Raw genomic sequence first — 18,998 nt, 5'->3', positions numbered from 1 at the left:
AATTACTCTATAAAGTGTCCAGAACAGAACGTCCACTTATACAGAAGTTTACATACCCTCGGCTGGGTGCGGTGGCTCACGCCTGTAATCCCAGCACTTTGGGAGGCCGAGGCGGGTGGATCACCTGAGGTCAGTTCAAGACCAGCCTGGCCAGTATGGCGAAACCCCGTCTCTACTAAAAATACAAAAATTAGCCAGGCATGGTGGTGCATGCCTGTAATCCCAGCTACTAGGGGGGCTGAGGCAGGAGGATCGTTTCAACCTGGGAGGCAGAGGTTGCAGTGAGCTGAGATTGTGCTACTGCACTCCAGCCAGGGCGACAGACGCTCTGTCTCAAAAAAAAAAAAAAAAAGTTTACATATCCTAAACATCCAGAGCTCTTATGACACACTGCTTTGTAGGGACAGGCCTGAGACTGTCACCAGCCCAAGCCAAGCTTAACAACAGTTCACAAACCATAACACAATCAGCCAGTGGGACATCCATCAAGCTCTCCGTGGCAGCCTCCCTCATGCGCAGCAGCGCCACCTCATCCACGCCCTACTTTGCGCTGTACTAGCATTCTGCAGTCCAGCTCCTCCCAGTGAACTCTCCAAAAGCAACAGTTGGCTCTTCACACAGCCAGCAGGCACTCATGCTTGTGGAAATGAACTTCTTACAACAAATGATGACACCCACATTCTGAATTCCACATAGAAATTGCTGAATCTCATCCCCACTCTGCCAGGAATCTTTGAAAAAAGGGCTGTAAATCGTTAATGCAGATAGACGATGAAGGAGAGACTAAACAGACGTATATTTTATTTCATCTGCTAAACGTCAGAGAGCAAGTTAGATACACATTCCACTAAGCGTCAAAGGCCCTCATAGTCTCGGTGGAAGGATAAACTCCAGCTCCACATCACTGGTTTAAGTTTCTTCCTCTGAAAGACACAAAAAATGTAAGAGAAATAAGCCAGGTTGTGTGATATGGCGTTCACTTTCCTTTCTGAACCTCTGCTGGACTGCGTGTGAGTTTTCAACACTTCCATTCAGAAGTGAAGCCTTTTAGATCCTCACAGGGCCGGGCAGGTATTTCCTTCAGTCACCAGCTGGTGGAGCTGGAGAGACAACTTTCAAGCTATTTAACCCAGAGCGCAGCTTTTCCCTCTAGACCATGGGCTTCCATCCAGGACTTCCCTCATCTTTCTCTACCTCTGCCACAGTCCAGCCACTTCTCTAAAACACCGCTATCCTCCCCAACCACTTGATGTGATCTAAAGGCTCTGGAAGAAGCTCTTGGAGGCAAAGTGAATGCTGCTTCATACTTAAGTCTCGGAATTCTCAAAGTTTTATCAAGGTTAAAGATCACAATGGCTATAGAACTTGCTCCCGTGCTAGCCCACAGATCACTCTAGACCTCAGAAAGTGGGTTGCTACACACCTTCTTCTTCCTCTTCTTCCTCCTCCTCTTCCTCCTCGTCTTCATCAGAGCTGAAGGTGCCATCAGGGAGGCTGTAGACACGGATGACCTGCTTGTTGGGGTCCTTGAGGATGAGGTATTTGCCCTCCTCCAGCTTCATGCAGATGTCGATGACGCAGCGTAGAATGCCCCAGGCATTCTCCACGCTCAGGTTGATCTGGCTGGCAAATTCATTAGGCTTGAACTGCTGGGTGCCCAGGATGACATGGCGTGAGGAGTCTTTCACGTGGTACCGAGACACATAACTAACAGAGGAAGGGATATCAGTGGTCAGAGCAGGTGGCACAGAGACAGCAACACCTGGCATCAAATGTCCATTAAATGGTGATACCTGGTCCACTGCTATTTTCAAGGGAAAGGGAAAACTCCGTCTTCTGAGTGTTCAGTTCTGGATTTCACTGACATCACTGCCCTAGTTCAGGACTCCATTCAGCATGCCTGCTGTTTGGCATCTGTCTCCTAACTGATCCCTCCATCTCTACCCCATCCCTGGATTTATCTCTGCCAGTCCAGTACACGGGGAGGGGAGGGCCAACCTCCCTACCCAGACCCTTCCTTTCACAAGATCAGCTGCCAGTTCCCGCACAGGCCTCTCACCCAAGCTTGAGGTATTCAGATCCAGCCAGCAAAGCACAGCAGGTCCACCGGGCTAACTTGTAGCTGTTGTTCTTCAGCTCCGTGGCAATGACGGCCCCTCGCTGAGAGTCCAGCTTCTGACGCCAGTCAACGCCGTTACAGTGCTGCAGGAGAGCCCCGTTAGAGAAGCAGAAGCAAGCTCTAAATGCCCAAGGTGCTGGGACCTCCTCTGGCAGAGAAGGAACTCCCCAGTCTGCCTGCTTAGAAAGTGGGTAGGTATGCACTAAATCTTACCATTTAAGAGACAAAGACACGCTCCCTTCCCTTGCACAGCCTGCCGCAAGCTGGTACTCAATGACTTACAGCTCTTCTCTTCTAAAAGCCCACCTAGCCAGGGAATGATGGACATGGACACACACACACACACACACACACACAACCACACACACACTTTAAACAGCAGAGGCAAGTGTCTACTGTGTGTTGCATGGTAAGGAAGGGCTTCACAGAGGATGTGTAACAGTGAGCCAAGTGGAGAATATTGGCACAAGTGCAGGTACAGACAGGAGCTCCTGATCTGAGAGGCATGGTGGGATAGGAAAGACAGGCGGAGTTGGCCTTAGATGGGGGTGGAAGCCTGCAGTGGGGGCAAAGCTGAGTCTGACATTTTACATAAATGCACACACAGCAGAAAAGGACCCCAAAGAGATCCTCTTTTCTACCCATATCATTTATAGACGTGGGAAGTTGGACCCAGAGTGAAATGACTGGTCAAAGGTCACATGACAGAGGTTCCCAAACTTTCTTGGTTCATGGCAACCACAGGGCAAAAGAAATACTCAGGAATTCCTTTTTTTTTTTTTTTTTTTTGAGAAGGAGTTTTGCTCTTGTTGCCCAGGCTGGAGTGCAGTGGCGTGATCTCAGCTCACCACAACCTCCACCTCCCGGGTTCAAGCGATTCTCCTACCTCAGCCTCCCTAGTAGCTGGGATTACAGGTGCCCACCACCACGTCCAGCTAATTTTTATATTTTTGGTAGAGAGGGGGTTTCGCCACGTTGGCCAGGCTGCTCTCGAACTCCTGACCTCAGGTGATCCGCCCGCTTCGGCCTCCCAGAGTGCTAGGATTACAGGCGTGAGCCACCGTGCCTGGCCAATCATTCCTTTTATTTAGTTAGGTTCAAACCATGTAGTAGTATTCCGGCAAGATGTCTCTGGTGTTTCCCTAAAAAATTTAAGATATCCTGCAGCACCGCCGTGCGTTTGCTTTTTTTGAGATGAGGGGTCTCACTATGTTGCCCAAGCTGGTGAGTTCAGGATTTGAACTCCTGAACCCAAGCGATCCTCCCATCTCAGCCTCCTGAGCAGCTGGGATTACAGGTGCGCACTACTGTGTGCAGCTTGCTGGGGCACGTTAGAGTCCTTCTCCCAGTCTGCACTGCTGATGAAGCTGTGTATTGGCTTGGTATCAGCGAAATCCAGGACTGAGTCAGAAGACAGCAAAGCCTTCTATTTTGCTAATAGCAAATGTAAAAAAGGAGTTGGAGATATTAGAGGCTCAGAGCTTAGGTGGGAGAAAGACAATGCTGAAGGACAGCTGGCCCAGAGGCAATGACAGGACGGGGGGCACACGGAAGGGGAAGGTGTTTTAGCAGAAAAACAATGGGAAGTGTAATAAATCAAGAGTAGATTTGAGAAATCATTTTCAAAGAGTTCATGGTTGAGGCCTGGGGTGGGCAGAATTCTAAGATGATCCCCAGTGACCCTTGCCCTTGCAGAGTCTGCTCCCCTTGACTGCAGGCAGAACCTATGGCTAGGATCAAATATCACCCCCATGATTATGCTACCTTGTATGTCAAAAGGGATTTTGCAGATGTAAGGCCCCCAATCAGTTAACCTTAATATACACTACCTGGGGCTGGGCCTCACCCAACCATATGAGTCTCTCAAATCTAGGTGTAGAGATCAGAGACAGAGGAAGTCAGAAATTTGAAGCACGAGAAGGATCTGCTGTGCTGTTGCTAGCTTGGAGATGGAGGGGGCCATGTGACAAGGAATGCAGGTGGCCTCTAGGAGCTGAGAGAGGCTCCCAGCTGACAGCTGGCAGGGGGATGGGGGCCTCTGTCATCTAACTGCAGGGAAATGAACTCTACCCACAATGAAAATGGGCTTGGAAATGGCTTTCAGAACCTCCAGATGAGAACTCAGTCCTGTTTCTATTGACACTGTGATTTCTGCCTTGTTTGGATTTGTGTCCCACCCAAATCACATGTCAAGTGGTAAACCCCAATGTTGGAGGAGGAGCATGGTGGGAGGTGACTGGATCATGGGGGTGGATATTCCCCTTTGGCGCTATTCTTGTGATACAGAGTTCTCAAGAGATCTGGTTGTTTAAAAGTGTATAGCAACTTCCCCCTCTCTTTCTCCTACTCTGGCCATGTCAGATGTGCCTGCTTCTCCTTTGCTTTCTGCCACCATTGCAAGTTTCCTGAGGCCTCCTCAGTCACGCTTCCTGTAGAGCCTGCAGAACTGTGAGCCAATTATATCTCCCTTCTTTAGAAATTACCCACTCTCAGGCATTTCTTTGCAGCAGTGCGAGAATGGACCAATACAAAGACCAAGCACACAGCACTGGACTTCTAACCTACAAAAATGTGAGCTAATAAATCAATATTGTTAGGCTGGGTGCCATGGCTCATGCCTGTAATCCCAGCACTTTGGGAGGCCGAGGCAGGCGGATCGCCTGAGGCCAGGAGTTCGAGACCAGTCTAACCAACGTGGAGAAACCCCGTCTCTACTAAAAATACAAAATTAGCTGGGCATGGTGGCGCATGCCTGTAATCCCAGCTACTCGGGAGGCTGAGGCAGGAGAATCGTTTGAACCCTGGAGGCAGAGGTTGCGGTGAGCCGAGATCGCCCCATTGCACTCCAGCCTAGACAACAAGAGCAAAACTCTGTCTCAAAAAATAAAAAATAAAAAATAAAAATTAAATATATTAATCGGTATTGTTAAGTCACTAAGTTTCTGTTAATTTGTTATGGAGCAAAAGATAACTAACACAAAGTTGTATAATAAAGAAGTACGTGTGGCGAAGAGAGCTGTCTAGGTGACTCCACGGGTCAAAAAGGAGGGGAGCCAGCAAAGACAACATGCGAAGGGAACAGGGAAATGGGTGAGACCAGAGTAACGCGGTAACACAGAGGGCAAAGCAACACAGGTGCAACGACCCCGAATGCTTTGGGGAGCTCACCGGGAAAAGTCCAAGAAAAGGCCACTGGCCCCAGAGGGAGGTCACAGCAAGCCTCCCAGTGTGCTCCTCCAACAGGTGATGTGGGTGGGGGTGGGGTGGAAATGGAAAGTGGAGGAAAAGTGAAGGAAGCATGTTTCTTTCAAGGTGCCTCTGAAGCATCAATTCCAAGCCAGATTGTAGAATCCATGAGTTCAGGAAATGAGGAATTGGAAAAAAGGTATGAAAAGACTGAAGGCAGTGGCTCAGTCAATGTAAGAAGAGGTCAAAAAGAAGAGCGGCCAGACTTACAGGAAACTGCCAACCCAGATAATAAGGAGAGGAAAAAATCAGATGCTCAGAGAGCAGAAGCCAACAGGAGGCCACAATGGAACAGAGATGAAGTACTGGAAGAAAGGAGTTAAATGGTTCCTGTGTAAATAATAAGCAGAAAAGTCCTTAACACTTAACATAGTTCTACACACACAGTCATGCTCTTTCTCGGCAAGGAACTAATAAGCAGAGGAAAAAACTCACAAGACAAAAAAAATCCAGGTAGCTCTATAAGTAATGAAAAGGGATAAGAAACAGTTTACACAACCTAGCCTGCGTAAACAGGCACTGCAGGGAACAGAGACATGGTGTCACCAGGAGGGTGATGGAGATGGCGGCTCACCCTGGAATCCCACTCATTCAGTGTCTTGATGTTGATGAAGGACACTTCCCCGTTGGCTCCAGTCATGACGCCATCGTGCTCACAACGGACAATAAGGTCAATATCGTCTCCAAGCTTCCACCTGCGGTAACTGCAGCGAAGGCGAAACTCACGTGGTCACTGGGGATTCGACAGAGTGGGGCCCATGCTCCAATCTGGTCACAACACCCACCAGAGAGGTGACCTACCGGTAAGCAACAGAGGCGATTTCATTCTTATCCATGTCGTCCTCTACAAACGGGTTTGGGTTGGGGAAGTTGTATCTTTCCTTCCCCTGCAGAAACAAAGGTGTCACAAGACAGAGCTAACTTTGTTGACAAGGCCAAGGCCAATCAGTCAGACCCAGCACCTCTGCTTAGTTGCAGCTCTGGCCAGGTTCCTGGGGCCCTTGATGGGGCTCTGAGCTCGCTGCCTGTTTTATGCCTACTTGACCCCTCCTAACTGTTAGCACCTGATGAATGAAAACGAGTTCGTAACCATGCCCATCTCTACTTCATTTTTTGCCACAGCACAAATCACCATTTGATGTAAATCAATTTATTATTTATGGTTCACTATGTTTTCTCCTCCACTATCATGAAATTCTGTAAGGACAGGAACTTTGTTCAAAGTCAGACAGCCTGACCCCCAAGCCCAGGCATGTAACTCCCCTGCTAAAGGTGGGGACTGGGTCTGTCCTGCTCAGTCCCACAACCCAAGAGCCTAGCAAAAAGCAGATGCTCCACAAGTAGCAGCTGGTTAAATAAGAATGAATCAACGCCCAGAGACTTGTTTCCTCACCATTCTCAAGCACTGCTGGGAGAAATTGTGGTTGATGTAGGTTGCCTCCATGGCCAGGTTGCGGGGTGAATTGAAGGAATTACCTTCATCTTGAGGGGGCTCATTGGCAGTCTCACTCACTGTCAGGAGGTCTGCAAAAGCGTGGCATGGTCACTCACCATGCAACAAAGAGTCACTGACAATGTGCGCAGCGCTGTGGGGAGATGTGGAGAGGCAAACACCACAGGTCCTTCCTTCAAAGAACCGCCCTCTCCTAAAGTGGGTCTCCCTGGTGTGGAACACATAAGCGGGGGAGTGGGGCAGCTGCTCCAGGATAACTCAAGATAGTACCCGACATTCAGTTCAATCACACAGGAAGGCAGCTGTCCCTTTTCAATCGTCTGGATTCCTCACGAGAATGATTTTGTAAGGTTTTTAAGACTGCAGGCTTCAGGCTCAGAATATAAACTCTTTTTTTTTTTTTCTTTGAGATGGAGTTTTGCTCTGTCACCCAGGTTGGAGTGCAGTGGTGTGATCTCGGCTTACTGCAACCTCTGACTCCTGGGTTCAAGCAATTCTCCTGCCTCAGCCTCCTGAGTAGCTGGGATTACAGGCACGCGCCACCATGCCCGGCTAATTTTTGTATTTTTTTTTTTTTTTGGAGACAGAGTCTCGCTCTGTCGCCCAGGCTGGAGTGCAGTGGCCGGATCTCAGCTCACTGCAAGCTCCATCTCCCGGGTTCACACCATTCTCTTGCCTCAACCTCCCGAGTAGCTGGGACTATAGGCGCCCGCCACTTCGCCTGGCTAGTTTTTTGTATTTTTTAGTAGAGATGGGGTTTCACCATGTTAGCCAGGATGGTCTTGATCTTGTGACCTCGTGATCCGCCCGTCTCAGCCTCCCAAAGTGCTGGGATTACAGGCTTGAGCCACCGCGCCTGGCCTAATTTTTAAATTTTTAGTAGAGATGGGGTTTCACCATGTTGACCAGGATGGTCTTGAACTCCTGACCTCAAGTGATTCTCTGTCTTGGTCTCCCAAAGTGCCAGGATTACAGGTGTGTGTCACCAGGTCCGGCCTGTTTTGTTAATTTTTGAGTGACATGGTTTTATGATGTATAAATACATGTACGTATGGCATAAAATATGTAAGTGTATGTACTGTAAGCAAACACTGAAGAAGGTATGCAAGATGGCAAAACTCAAAAAAGTGGTATTTAAACGAGTAAAATTTGGGCCAGGCATGGTGGCTCATGCCTCTAATCATAGCACTTTGGGAGGCCAAGGCTGATGGATCACTTGAGGCCAGGAGTTCAAGACCAGCCTGGCCAACATGGTGAAACTGTCTCTACTAAAAATACAGCAAGTAGCCAGGCATAGTGGCACATGTCTGTAATTCCAGCTATTTGGGAGGCTGAGGCAGGAGAATGACTTGAATGTGGGAGGTGGAGGCTGCAGTGAGCCAAGATTGTGCCACTGCATTCCAGCCTGGGTGACAGAGTGAGACTAGGTCTTGGGAAAGGAAAAAAAAAAAAAAAAAAAAAAGAAAGCAACATTTGGAAGCTTGCTATTAGGGTGCAGTGAGGACTCCAAAAGCTGAGGCCCCAAGCAGGCACTGCAGTGACGGTCTCTTCTAATCTCAGAATACAGAGCCTGGGAGAGATTCAGATGCTGCTGCTGTCAATGCCCTTGGGAAGATGGACCACTTTCTATCCATTCTCTAGCACCAGAGACTTGTTCTGTACCAACAAAAGTACTCAATGCCTTTGAGTTGTTCCCCAGGCATGCTTCTCACCAAAGTCAGAGTTGTCTCTCTTGTCAAAGAAGAGTTTGGATCCAACTCTCTGGACGACAATGTCCCAGGAATACACTGAGCGGGTACAGCTCATCAGCGTGGCCAGGATGGCATCAGTGGCAAACACATTCCCCTGAGTTTTTGCCAGCTGCAAAGAGGATCAAAGAGAGAAGATGGAAAGACGCTCCCAGGTCTCACTGCCCACTCACAAGGACGGGAAAGAACTCCTTTGCTGACCACATAAATCCTTAAGAATGAGGCCCCACCTCATTGACCAAAAACACTGCAGTCAGTCAGCCAGCAAGTTTCGGGTGGCAGTGGCACTGCAGCCCCCTAAGCACCTGCTCGATTGCAGCCAAGTGCTTCAGATGCTTTCACCTTTGCCCCAGTGGTACGCGCTATGTACCTCTACCCCTGGCTGCAGATGAGAGAACTAAGGCTCCACAGACTGAGCCAGGAAGCGTGGCGGAACTGGGCTTCAAGTCCAGCTGTGCTTAACATCCACATTTCTGGTCTACCTGGCAAAGTGCTTTTACATATAATACATACATTATTCCCATGTCTTCTTTCTGCAGCTTCAGCTGTAGAAGCCGACAGCATTCCTACCTAGTGGGAGAGGGGCAGAAGGAGGCGCACACCTTGCGGATGACAGGGTCGTCTGTGGTGGTGACAGTGTGGAAGATGCGCTTGATGCTCCGCAGCGGCTTCTCGCTCCTCGTGGTGATGCGGTCAAAGGCTTTGTCGTAGTATTCCAGGGCCCCGCAACACTCGCTGCGGGAAGAGCAGGCAGAGACATGCCAGGTAAGGGAGATAAACCCCAGGTTTTTCTTTCTAAGCCATAGATCCAGAAGTCTTATCCAAAAGTCTAAAAGAGGTGGAAAGCAGTTTCTGGCCAGAACAGGAGAGACGCATCCCCAGTGCCTGCTGAGTTCCTGTCCACTTAGGTCCTGGTACAGAACAGAGCAAGCACAACTCATTCAGCCCAACGCCCCCATTTTAAAGGTAGGGCGATTGAGGCTAAGACAGGAGATGACTAGTTTCAGAGGCACCTGGGTAGGCTGACGTCTGGTCTGGTGCTCTGGTTTCCCACTACCTAAGTTCCGCCTGCTTCTCCTTTGAGGTAAGGAGCTATTTGAAATGCCAGGAGAAGCAAAGATTCTCCTGAAGAATTGCTGTGTTTCTTTTCCTGCCAAGAGTTTTGTAACTTAATCTTATTGCTGTTTTGCTCAGGACGCCAGAAAACAGAAATATACAGTTTAATAATCAGCAAATTCCATTCTTTCTTTCTTTCTCTTTCTGCCAAAAGAATTGTATAACTAATTTCTTCTTTGCTGAGGATGCCAGGAAGTTAAAAAGAAGTTTGCAGTCAGTGAACTTCTGCTTTTCCCCTTGGTCTTGATTTTTTTTTTTTTTTTTTTAGATGGAATTTCACTTTTATTGCCCAGGCTGGAGCGCAATGTCAAGATCTCAGCTCACTGCAACCTCCACCTCCAGGGTTTAAGTGATTTTCACGCCTCAGCCTCCTGAGTATCTAGGATTACAGGCGTGTGCCACCACGCCCGGCTAATTTTTGTATTTTTAGTAGAGACTGGTTTTCACCATGTTGGCCAGGCTGCTCTTGAACTCCTGACCTCAGGTGATCTACTGTTCCTGGCCGGTCTTGATTTTTTTCAAACACCTCTGTTAACCTTATGCAATGTGTTTTGAGTTAAGTGGCTTCAAAGCCTTTTTGGAAATACTAGGGCTTAAGAAAATACCCATCACCAGATGGTCCACACACATAAGAGCAGGGTAGAAAGTAGTAGAAGATGCTGCTTACATGTCCTGTGGCTCTGACACTTCCAAGTAGCGCATCTTCATCAACTGAGGAAAATCCATTTCCTCTTTCACCTCCCAGTCACTACGAACTTCAACTGAAGAGTCTCGGGGTTTCTGCAGTTGAAAAACATTAGAGGAAAAAAAAAGTTATAGTACATACAAAACATAAATAAAAGGCTAAAAATACAAGGAGCACTCCAGCCTGAGTGACACGAGATCCTGTCTCAAACAACCACCACACAAAATGGAGGGGCTCAGTGGCTCATGTCTGTGATCCCAGGACTTTGGGAGGCCAAGGTGGGCAGATCATCCGAGGTCAGGAGTTCGAGACCAGCCTGTCCAACCTGGTGAAACCCCATCTCTACTAAAAATACACAAATTAGCCAGGTGTGCTGATGCATGCCTGTAATCGCAGCTACTCGGGAGGCTGAGGCAGGAGAATAGCTTGAATCTGGAGGTGGAGGCTGCAGTGAGCTGAGATAGCACCACTGCACTCCAGCCTGGGTGACAGGGCAAGACTCCGTCTCAATAAAAGAGAGAAGAGAAAAACAGCTTTTATTCAATAAACTGAGTGATGGAGTGCTGACTGTTTTATAAGACAGAATCCCTGACTCCCAGGAATGTATGGTCTGGAAGAGGACCAAAGGGATCAAAAGCTCAGAAACAAATGGGGTTCCACTCCCAGGTAATGATGTCACCTGATAAACATGTAGCAAGGTCCTTTAAATTTCTCTCGGGGTATTAACTATCCTTGATATAGCATCACATCCAACAAAATGTAGCTTCGCTTTTGCTTACACGTGTTCTGTTCTCAGAATGCCCACCCAAGCATACGCAGGTGAACGTTCACAGCAGCATCAATAATACTCAAAAAGTGAAAAACCACCCAAATGTTCATCAGCGTGTGAAAGGCTCAAAAATACATGGTGTATCAATTCAAAGGACTCTTATTTGACAATAAACAAGAAATGAAGCTCATTTGGGCTGGGTGTGGTGCCTCACGCCTGTAATCCCAGCACTTTGGGAGGCTGAGGTGGGTGGATTATCTGAGATCAAGAGCAGGCGGATTATCTGAGGTCAGGAGTTTGAGACCAGCTGGGCCAACATAGTGAAACCCTGCCTCTACAAAACATACAAAAAATAAAAAATAGCCAGACATGTTGGCTCGGGCCTGTAATCCTAGCTACCTGGGAGGCTGAGGTTGCAGTGAGCCAAGATCGTGCCACTGGCACTGCAGCTTGGGTGACAAGAGTGAGATTCAGTCGAAAAACAAAACCCACAACCAACAACAAATGAAGCACAGCTGCCCTTGAGCAACATGGGTTTGAAGTACATGGGTCTACTCATATGCAGATTTTCTTCAAACAAACATGGACTGAAAATACAAGCCGGGCGCAGTGCCTCATGTCTGTAAAACCAGCACTCTGGGAGGCTGAGGTGGGTGGACTGCTTGAGCTCAGGAGTTTGGGACCAGCCTGGGGAACATGGCAAAACCCCATCTCTACAAAAAATACAAAAATTAGCCAGGCGTGGTGGTGCATGCCCATAGTCTCAGCTACTCAGAAGGCTGAGGTGGGAGGATTGCTTGAACCCAGCAGAGAGAGACTGCAGTTGGCTAAGATCACGCCACTGCACTCCAGCCTGGGTGACAGAGCGAGACCCTGTCTCAAAAAAGAAAAAGAAAAAGAAAAAAAAAAAAAAAAAAAAAAGTATTCTTGGCATGCAAACCCCGAGTATATGGAGGGCCAACTTTTCATATATGTGGGTACCACAGGCCGACTGTGGGACCTGAGAATGTGTAGACTTTCACATACTGAAGGACAACTGTACCGGCACATGCTGCCACATGGATGACTCTTGAAAACATGCGAAAAAAAAGCCACCAGTTACAAAAGACCATATATTGTATGATTCCATGTATGTAGAATGTCTAGAACAAAAAATCCAGAGACAGAAAACAGATTTGTAGCTGCCTAGGGCTGGGGTATTGGGCGTGTTAGCGTCTGGCCTCCTGGAACTCATGTGGCACGCTGGTTGCTACTGTGGCAGTGTCGGGAGGTAGGGCCTTTAAGAGATTAGGTCGTTAAAAGGAATAAATGCCTATGCCCTTCTCTCAGCAATGGGCTAACTACCCAAACAGTTTAGCCTTTTTCTCTGTTGCACCCTCCTCCCCCTTCTGCCTTTTCTGCCATGCTATCAAGCAGCATGAGGCCCTCACCAGATGCCGCTCCTGATCCAGGACTTCCCAGTCTCCAGAACCATGAGCTAAAGAAACCACTTTATAACTTACCCACTCTCAGGTATTCTGTTCTGGCAACAGAAAACAGATCAAGACAGGGTGACTGCTAAAGGGTAAGGGATTCTCTTGAGGGTGATGAAAATGGTCTGAAATTGACCAGTTACAGAACTCTGCAAATATGTTAAAAACGACTAAATTGTACGGTATGTGAAGTATATCTCATCTAAGCTATTATAAAGACAACCAAATAAACAGAACCAAATTCCAAGGCAGAATTCTGGTATAATTGCATTACCTGTGATTTCTGATCCCATTTCTGCCTAACCCCAAATTGCTTCTGGAACTTTTTCTGCAGTCGAATGCGTTCTCTGGAAAGATAGAAATATGATCTCAGAGCAGACCTTAAAATTAGTGGCTTCCTCAAAAGGCACAGGGTGCCATTCTCTTCAGCTAAAACTTGCCATGATCACTAACTCCATTGAACTATGAAAAATGGGCTTAGAGAAAGGAAGAGACCCAGAGGGTACACATTGGAAAAGCACACTGCCTCCAAATACTGACCAGGCATATTTTACTTCATCTATAGTGCCTGTTCACTGATAGCTCCAATCTGGGGTGTAGTGGCTGCTGGACCACACACCACCAGGAGGCTCCCAGGACCAGCATACATGGGGCTTCCTGGAGCTGTCCCACAGCAGAACTGAGCCAAGGTAAGCTCCAGAGCCTCTTCTTGCCTGCCTGGGTTTCCCTTCAGTGCACACGGCCAGCACAAGGAGTTCAGTCTGCTGCTCATGCTATCTGCCATGAACCAGCCTGAGAACAACAAGCCAAAAGGTGGCTTAACTGGTTGTAGAAGGTATTTTCCTCTTTTTCTTTTTTTGTAATGATGGGGAAGACAACCACCCTCCCGCTTTTGTCCTACTGTTTCCAACTACGGCCAGTCTGGGAAGGGTGTCTTGTTCCAGTAGGATGAAAATCTCACCTCTCTTTTTGTTTGGCACTCTTAGGCAGGATCTGCAGGTTGAACTGCAACATGTTCCGACGATCTTTGTCTCTGCGGAGGTTCCTCTGGGCATCAGCAAGAAATATCCATGTTAGCATCTTGGAGATTTGGCTCACAATAGGCAGAATGAGGAGGAGGTCTTTCGAGTAAGTTTAAGATGCCAAATCCCAAGTTTCACATCTTGCTCTGTGCTTTCACTCTACGGCATCAACAGCTTGGGGGTGTTAGGGGGTAAGTACTTGGACTTTGCTTAGACTTATATTCCCGTGACATATTTTTCATTGAAGTATGTTTACTGGGTCTTTTTAGAGTTTCTGAGTTTGCCTCTTTAAGTAATAATACGCAACCTGACTGGACCGTCTACTTAATAAAGTCTGCACACACCAATTACCTGTGGCAACAGGCACGGGTGCACCTTCTTATCCAGCACAAATGCTTTTAGCATACAAGTCTGATGTCCTACCTACTGGTAAACAGAAACATAAACTATTTAAATGCATCCTTGAACCTAGTTCAAGTTTACCTTGGTACCTCTTGTTACAGAACAGTGACCTGAGATTCACCTGAGAAGACCTCTAATATGCTTCCCTCTCTCATTAGGAGTCACAAGGTAGCATTTTTAGGCAGGTGATGGCCAACAGTAACAGCCCCAAGATGGTGGTTGCTGGTTCTTGGCTTACCTGGGCAAATCTCATCCGATTCCGCTGGTAGGCCGTCTTCTGTGTGCGCGCTGTATCCACCAGCTGGAAGCTACTTTCATCCTCCTCGTGGAAATAAGCATATTGACTTCCACCACCAAACTGAGAGGAGTACTTATCTGGAGGCAAAAGTGCCGGCATGTAGTAACTACATTCACAGACTTTACCAGATACGCACCAGTCTAAAGCCTTGCTATTTCCAGGGTGGTCTTGAGACCTGTAGCATTGGCTGGAAGCTTGTTAGACACACAGACTCACAGTCCCACCCCATACCCACCGAATCAGAACCAGCATTTTAACAAGATCCCCAGGTGATTCATATGCACATTCAATTTTGAAAAACTCTGGTCTAAAGAACTTTCTAAGCGAAGACTCTGAAGGACTCAAGCTAACCCATTTTACTCTCTGCTTTATTGTGTGAGAATCTGAGGTATTTATTGCTAACCATCATCTCCATTATCAGGGACCCACGGCAGGTATGTCTAATGGATCACGATATACTTTCTTGCCAATCTCAGCCTCAGCTATCCTAACTTAGTTCTCCAGGCAGCCACCTGCAACTATCTGAAATGGCACAGAGAAAAAGCCTTTTTATAGTACCAGGATCTTAAAACCAGGGGTTTTAATTTTTTTTTTTTGAGACAGGGTCTGGCTCTGTCACCAGGCTGCAGTGCAGTGGCATGATCTTGGCTCACTGCAACCTCTGCCTTCTGGGTCCAAGTGATTCTCCTGCATCAATCTCCCGAGTAGCTGAGATTACAGGCGCATGCTACCATGCCCAGCTAATGTTTTCAACAGGTTTTTAAAAGGGCCCCAAATCCCATTTTAATAGGCTAGACCTCTTTAATGAACAGACTAAGTTTTGGGGGCTAGTTCCAAAAATGTGGTTACTGTTAAAGTCCAGACTATATCCCTAAAAGCTATGAATTATTGTTGCCAGTTCCTTCCTATTCCAAAAAAGCTTTCAGATGAAGGTCATTAGAATAAAGAACAACTTTCCCAAGGCCCTGATTGGGGCATTCAGCCGCAGAAACACTTACTTGTGTACCTCTTATCTTGGTACGTGGCTCCTGTCCAGTCTGCAACCTATGAACAACAAGGCAAGACAGAGAATGCACAGGTCAACCAGGCAAGCTTCCACAGACCCGGAAACCCCTGAAAGCGAGAGGACAGCGTGGGAGAGTCTCAGAATTCGTTCACCACACCTAAGTGCCCAGCTCTCCTATCACTACACCCAGAGATGACAACCTTTCTCAGCTGCCATCCCTATAAAAAATTCACGAGTTAAGATTTTGCAACAATAAAATCTAAACAGGGACTCGAGAGCAGCAGCCACAGCTGCAAAGATTCAGACTCCTGCTGACAGGCAAGTACCTTTCCTAGCCGATCTCCTTTGCTGAACGGCTGGTAGGGCATATCCCGAAACTGCTCGGGAACCGCACAGGGACCCCAGCCGGAGGGGTTGTCCTGGATCACGGGTGTCATGAACTTTGCCATCTTCCAAAACCTGAAAAATATAAATCATGTGAGTAGCGGCATGAACGAAGGCCTCAGAGTACAAAAAGCCCTCCATATGAAGTAAGCAGACATAAATGACAGAATTCAAAAAGCAACACGCAAACTGGAACCCTCAACTGTTGAGCGACTACTACTGTTTGTTAATTATACTGTGAATATGTACTTAAAACTGAGAAGAATGCAAACAAAACTGATTGACCCTATGTCATTAATTTCACGAAACTCTTTCACTGTAACAGCTTTAAAAGGAGGCAGCACCTTGTGCTTGACAGAGTGTCATATTGATTGGTAGTTTTTCTTTTTTTGTGTTACACAATGTAAGTGTTTGAAAAAATTCAATGGTGTCACAGATTTGATAAAATGTACTGATGTTTTTTCAAATATAGTAACCTTGTTTTGGTTCTGAGATATACGTTCACCAATTCATACAAACTCAACTTCCCTAAGACTTAGTAGTCTTTTTCTTTGTTTTTGGAGACAGAGTCTCACTTTGTCACCCATGCTGGAGTGCAGTGGCATGCAACCTCCGCTTCCTGGGTTCAAGTGATTCTCCTGCCTCAGCCTCCTGAGTAGCTGGGATTACAGGCAAGCACTGCCTGGCTATTTTTTGTGCTTTTAGTAGAGATGGGGTTTCACCATGTTGTCCAGGTTGGTCTTGAACTCCTGACCTCAAATGATCCGCCCACCTCGGCCTCCCAAAGTGCTGGGATTACAGGCGTGAGCCACCACGTCCAGCCGCCTTAGTCTTTTTCATCTGCAAAATAAACAAGATCCTTGTTTTAAGCACTTTGTAAAATGCCACACGAGTATTCAGACTTGCAAAAGTACATTTATGCATAGAGAGTGCTGAGAAAAAAGGATCTTTAAGTATATCCTGAAATTCAATTTTCCTTTCTTATTGTTTCAATTTTCTGCCATCAACGCAAATCCTGTGTGCAGAGCAAGTGGACATAAACCCAGGCAAAAGAACTGCCAGAAGGCCAAGGAGGTCCCCATAGACCTCAGGCCCAAAGTGGCCATGTCAGATGTTCATGAATACTGCCAGGCACTGTTCTTAGTGGTGACCACTCATTCATTCATTCAATCCTGCCAACAATCCTGTGAGGTAGAAGCCAATGTTATTCGCACTTTCCAGATAAGAAAACCAAAGCATAGAGAAATGAAGAAATTGCCCAAAGTTGCAATGCTAGTTGATGAAAAACGTGAACCAAAGCAGTCTGACTACAGTGTCTGCACTCTGCATAATGCTATAGCTCTCTCAGGGGAATTAAAAGACCAGGGTTCTACAGCGGATGCTTGCCTGACACTTCCTATAAAAAAAACCTATGCATTTATCTTCCGTTGTAGCCTTCTGAAAATGCTTAGAAGGCATTCACTACACAAATATTTCTTGGAGGCTGGATGCAGTGGCTCATGCCTGTAATCTTAGCACTTTGAGAAGCCGAGGTGGGCGGATCACGAAGTCAGGAGTTCGAGACCAGCCTGGTCAACAGAAACCCAGTCTCTACTAAAAATACAAAAATTAGCTGGGCATGGTGGTGGACACCTGTAATCCCAGCTACTCAGGAGGCTGAGGCAGGAGAGTCGCTTGAACCTGGGAGGCAGAGGTTGCAGTGAGCCAATATCGTGCCATTGCACTCCAGCCTGGGCAACATAGCAAGACTCCATAAAAAGACAAAAATCCAGTATTTCTTGGAGGCTGGAGAACAATCAAAAATAACAGGTATGCTGAACTTAGTAAACTCTCCCCAAAGCCCCATGCTGGGGAGATTGAGGCTTCCTTCAGAGATGACATTTGGGTGACAGCAACACGGAATAAACCTAGAAGCTTCATCTTCCTAATAGGAACTATAGGAAGAGGACAGAAAAAAAGGGTGGTGGTCTCAGAACAATTCGTATTAAATATCGCTGAGCTCCTATGTGTCAAGAAATATGCCAGATACTTTAACACCATTAACACCCCCTCACCCCCACTTTAGAGGCAAAAATTTGAAGCCCAGCCTAGCCAAGCAGCTGACGTCATCATTTCAAAACAGATTTCATTTCCAGGGGTGCCTGCTGTCAGTCCAGCTTTCTTTCCATTATATTACAGCTGGGTAGCAGCCCGCAAAGATCGGGGGTTTGAGACCGTACCTAGTAATACCAAAAGTGAGTCGCAAGACACACTTTTAAAAATCGGATTCTGTCAGAAGCTCAAGAAGGGAAAAGGCCCGAGGCTTGACCTGCATCACCTCTCTGGAAAGACAGCGGTGAGATACCCTAGCTTCCCTAGCTTTAATACGTTTTTTTTTTTTTTTTTTTTTTTTTAAAGGAGAGCAGAAAGGAACCAGGAGAAACTGAGCTGCTCAGTAAAAACGAAGTAACAGCTGTATTGGTCAGAAGGGCAGGATAGGGGGGCTCCAAGAAGGCACTCAGAAGGGGCTCTGTGGCTGGCAGGCCACTACGGATCATACGCCGTCCATCGCTGAACAGGGGGTGGCGTAACTATCCTAGCCTTCAGTTTCACAAAAAACGGAAGGTAACCTATGCACTGGGAATTCCTAAGAACAGGGGCCAAACACCGCTCAACCTGGCACCCCTAAGACCCCACTTAAAAAGTCAGGGTGTCTTCGGCCACTTCAGAAAGACCTTGTTGTTACCCCTCCGCCTTAACCGAGATGGGTTAACTGGCAATCAAATTCACCCAGCCCATGGGCAATGAGCAGGGCCTAGGGCCAGGGACCTCACCCACAAGGTCGTGCCCCGCGTCCAGTAGTGTGCAGGACGTGGGGCCCCCGAAAGTGGATTCCTGCCCCGCCCAGCGGAGGAACAGCAACAGCAGGAAGGGACTAAGAGAGGTCTCTTCCGTGAGGCCCCCGAAGTCTGGACCTAGTCCGAGCCGGCTCCGGAGGTCCGCAGGAACCTATGAAACATGCCGCTCACCTGAAACGGCCTCGGCCGGCCGGGATGGCAACAGATGGTGCTGGCCGGACACCGCGTTAGCAGCAGCACTCCGAGAAACCAGGGAAAAAGAAAACATGCGCGCGCAGCGGACGCCGCCGTAAACACGACCGGCGCTGTCGTAAACTGCGCTCCCGCTTCCTCTGGGTTGGGCGGAAGAACTTACGAGCCGTAAAGCGAAGGTCCACCCGGAAATCCGTTACTGCGTTTCGCCAGGCGTCCTTATTAGCCTCTGAGGCGTCGAGACGCGAG

At 47.6% G+C, this 18,998-nt stretch overlaps 1 protein-coding gene and 1 long non-coding RNA gene across 3 annotated transcripts; one reads left to right on the top strand and one right to left on the bottom strand.

Moving 5' to 3' along the window:
- Window positions 1–777: 777 nt before the first annotated feature.
- Window positions 778–18,777, bottom strand: EIF3D (eukaryotic translation initiation factor 3 subunit D). 2 transcript variants are annotated; one of them, XM_077948148.1, is made up of 16 exons: window positions 18,534–18,565; window positions 16,475–16,560; window positions 15,663–15,795; window positions 15,329–15,374; window positions 14,271–14,407; window positions 13,570–13,655; window positions 12,883–12,955; window positions 10,350–10,462; window positions 9,169–9,301; window positions 8,531–8,678; window positions 6,759–6,889; window positions 6,167–6,252; window positions 5,940–6,069; window positions 2,060–2,202; window positions 1,424–1,707; window positions 778–923 (listed from the first exon to the last, which is right to left on the bottom strand). In XM_077948148.1, exons 3-16 carry the CDS (start codon window positions 15,783–15,785, stop codon window positions 910–912), a joined length of 1,647 nt encoding a protein of 548 aa, XP_077804274.1. In that variant the 5' UTR covers window positions 15,786–15,795; window positions 16,475–16,560; window positions 18,534–18,565; the 3' UTR covers window positions 778–909.
- On the top strand, window positions 17,053–18,836 carry LOC144331759 (uncharacterized). The gene is made up of 2 exons (XR_013399152.1): window positions 17,053–17,491; window positions 17,735–18,836. It is a non-coding gene; the product is annotated as an uncharacterized LOC144331759 (long non-coding RNA).
- The last annotated feature ends 162 nt before the right edge of the window (window positions 18,837–18,998 follow it).

The sequence above is a fragment of the Macaca mulatta genome, chromosome 10, assembly GCF_049350105.2.
Source record: "Macaca mulatta isolate MMU2019108-1 chromosome 10, T2T-MMU8v2.0, whole genome shotgun sequence".
In the NCBI taxonomy this organism is placed as follows: domain Eukaryota; kingdom Metazoa; phylum Chordata; class Mammalia; order Primates; family Cercopithecidae; genus Macaca; species Macaca mulatta.
Note: the sequence above shows the minus strand (reverse complement) of the source record. Positions and strands in the feature narration are given on the sequence as shown.

Excerpts from the sequence above, each read along its gene's own strand:
- EIF3D (XM_077948148.1), bottom strand. The coding sequence starts at position 15,785 with ATGGCAAAGTTCATGACACCCGTGATCCAGGACAACCCCTCCGGCTGG. Across the intron at positions 15,375-15,662 it reads AAGGAGATCGGCTAGGAAAG|GTTGCAGACTGGACAGGAGC; the intron begins GTACTTGCCTGT and ends TGTTGTTCATAG. Across the intron at positions 9,302-10,349 it reads GTGTCAGAGCCACAGGACAT|CGAGTGTTGCGGGGCCCTGG; the intron begins GTAAGCAGCATC and ends CTCTTCCCGCAG.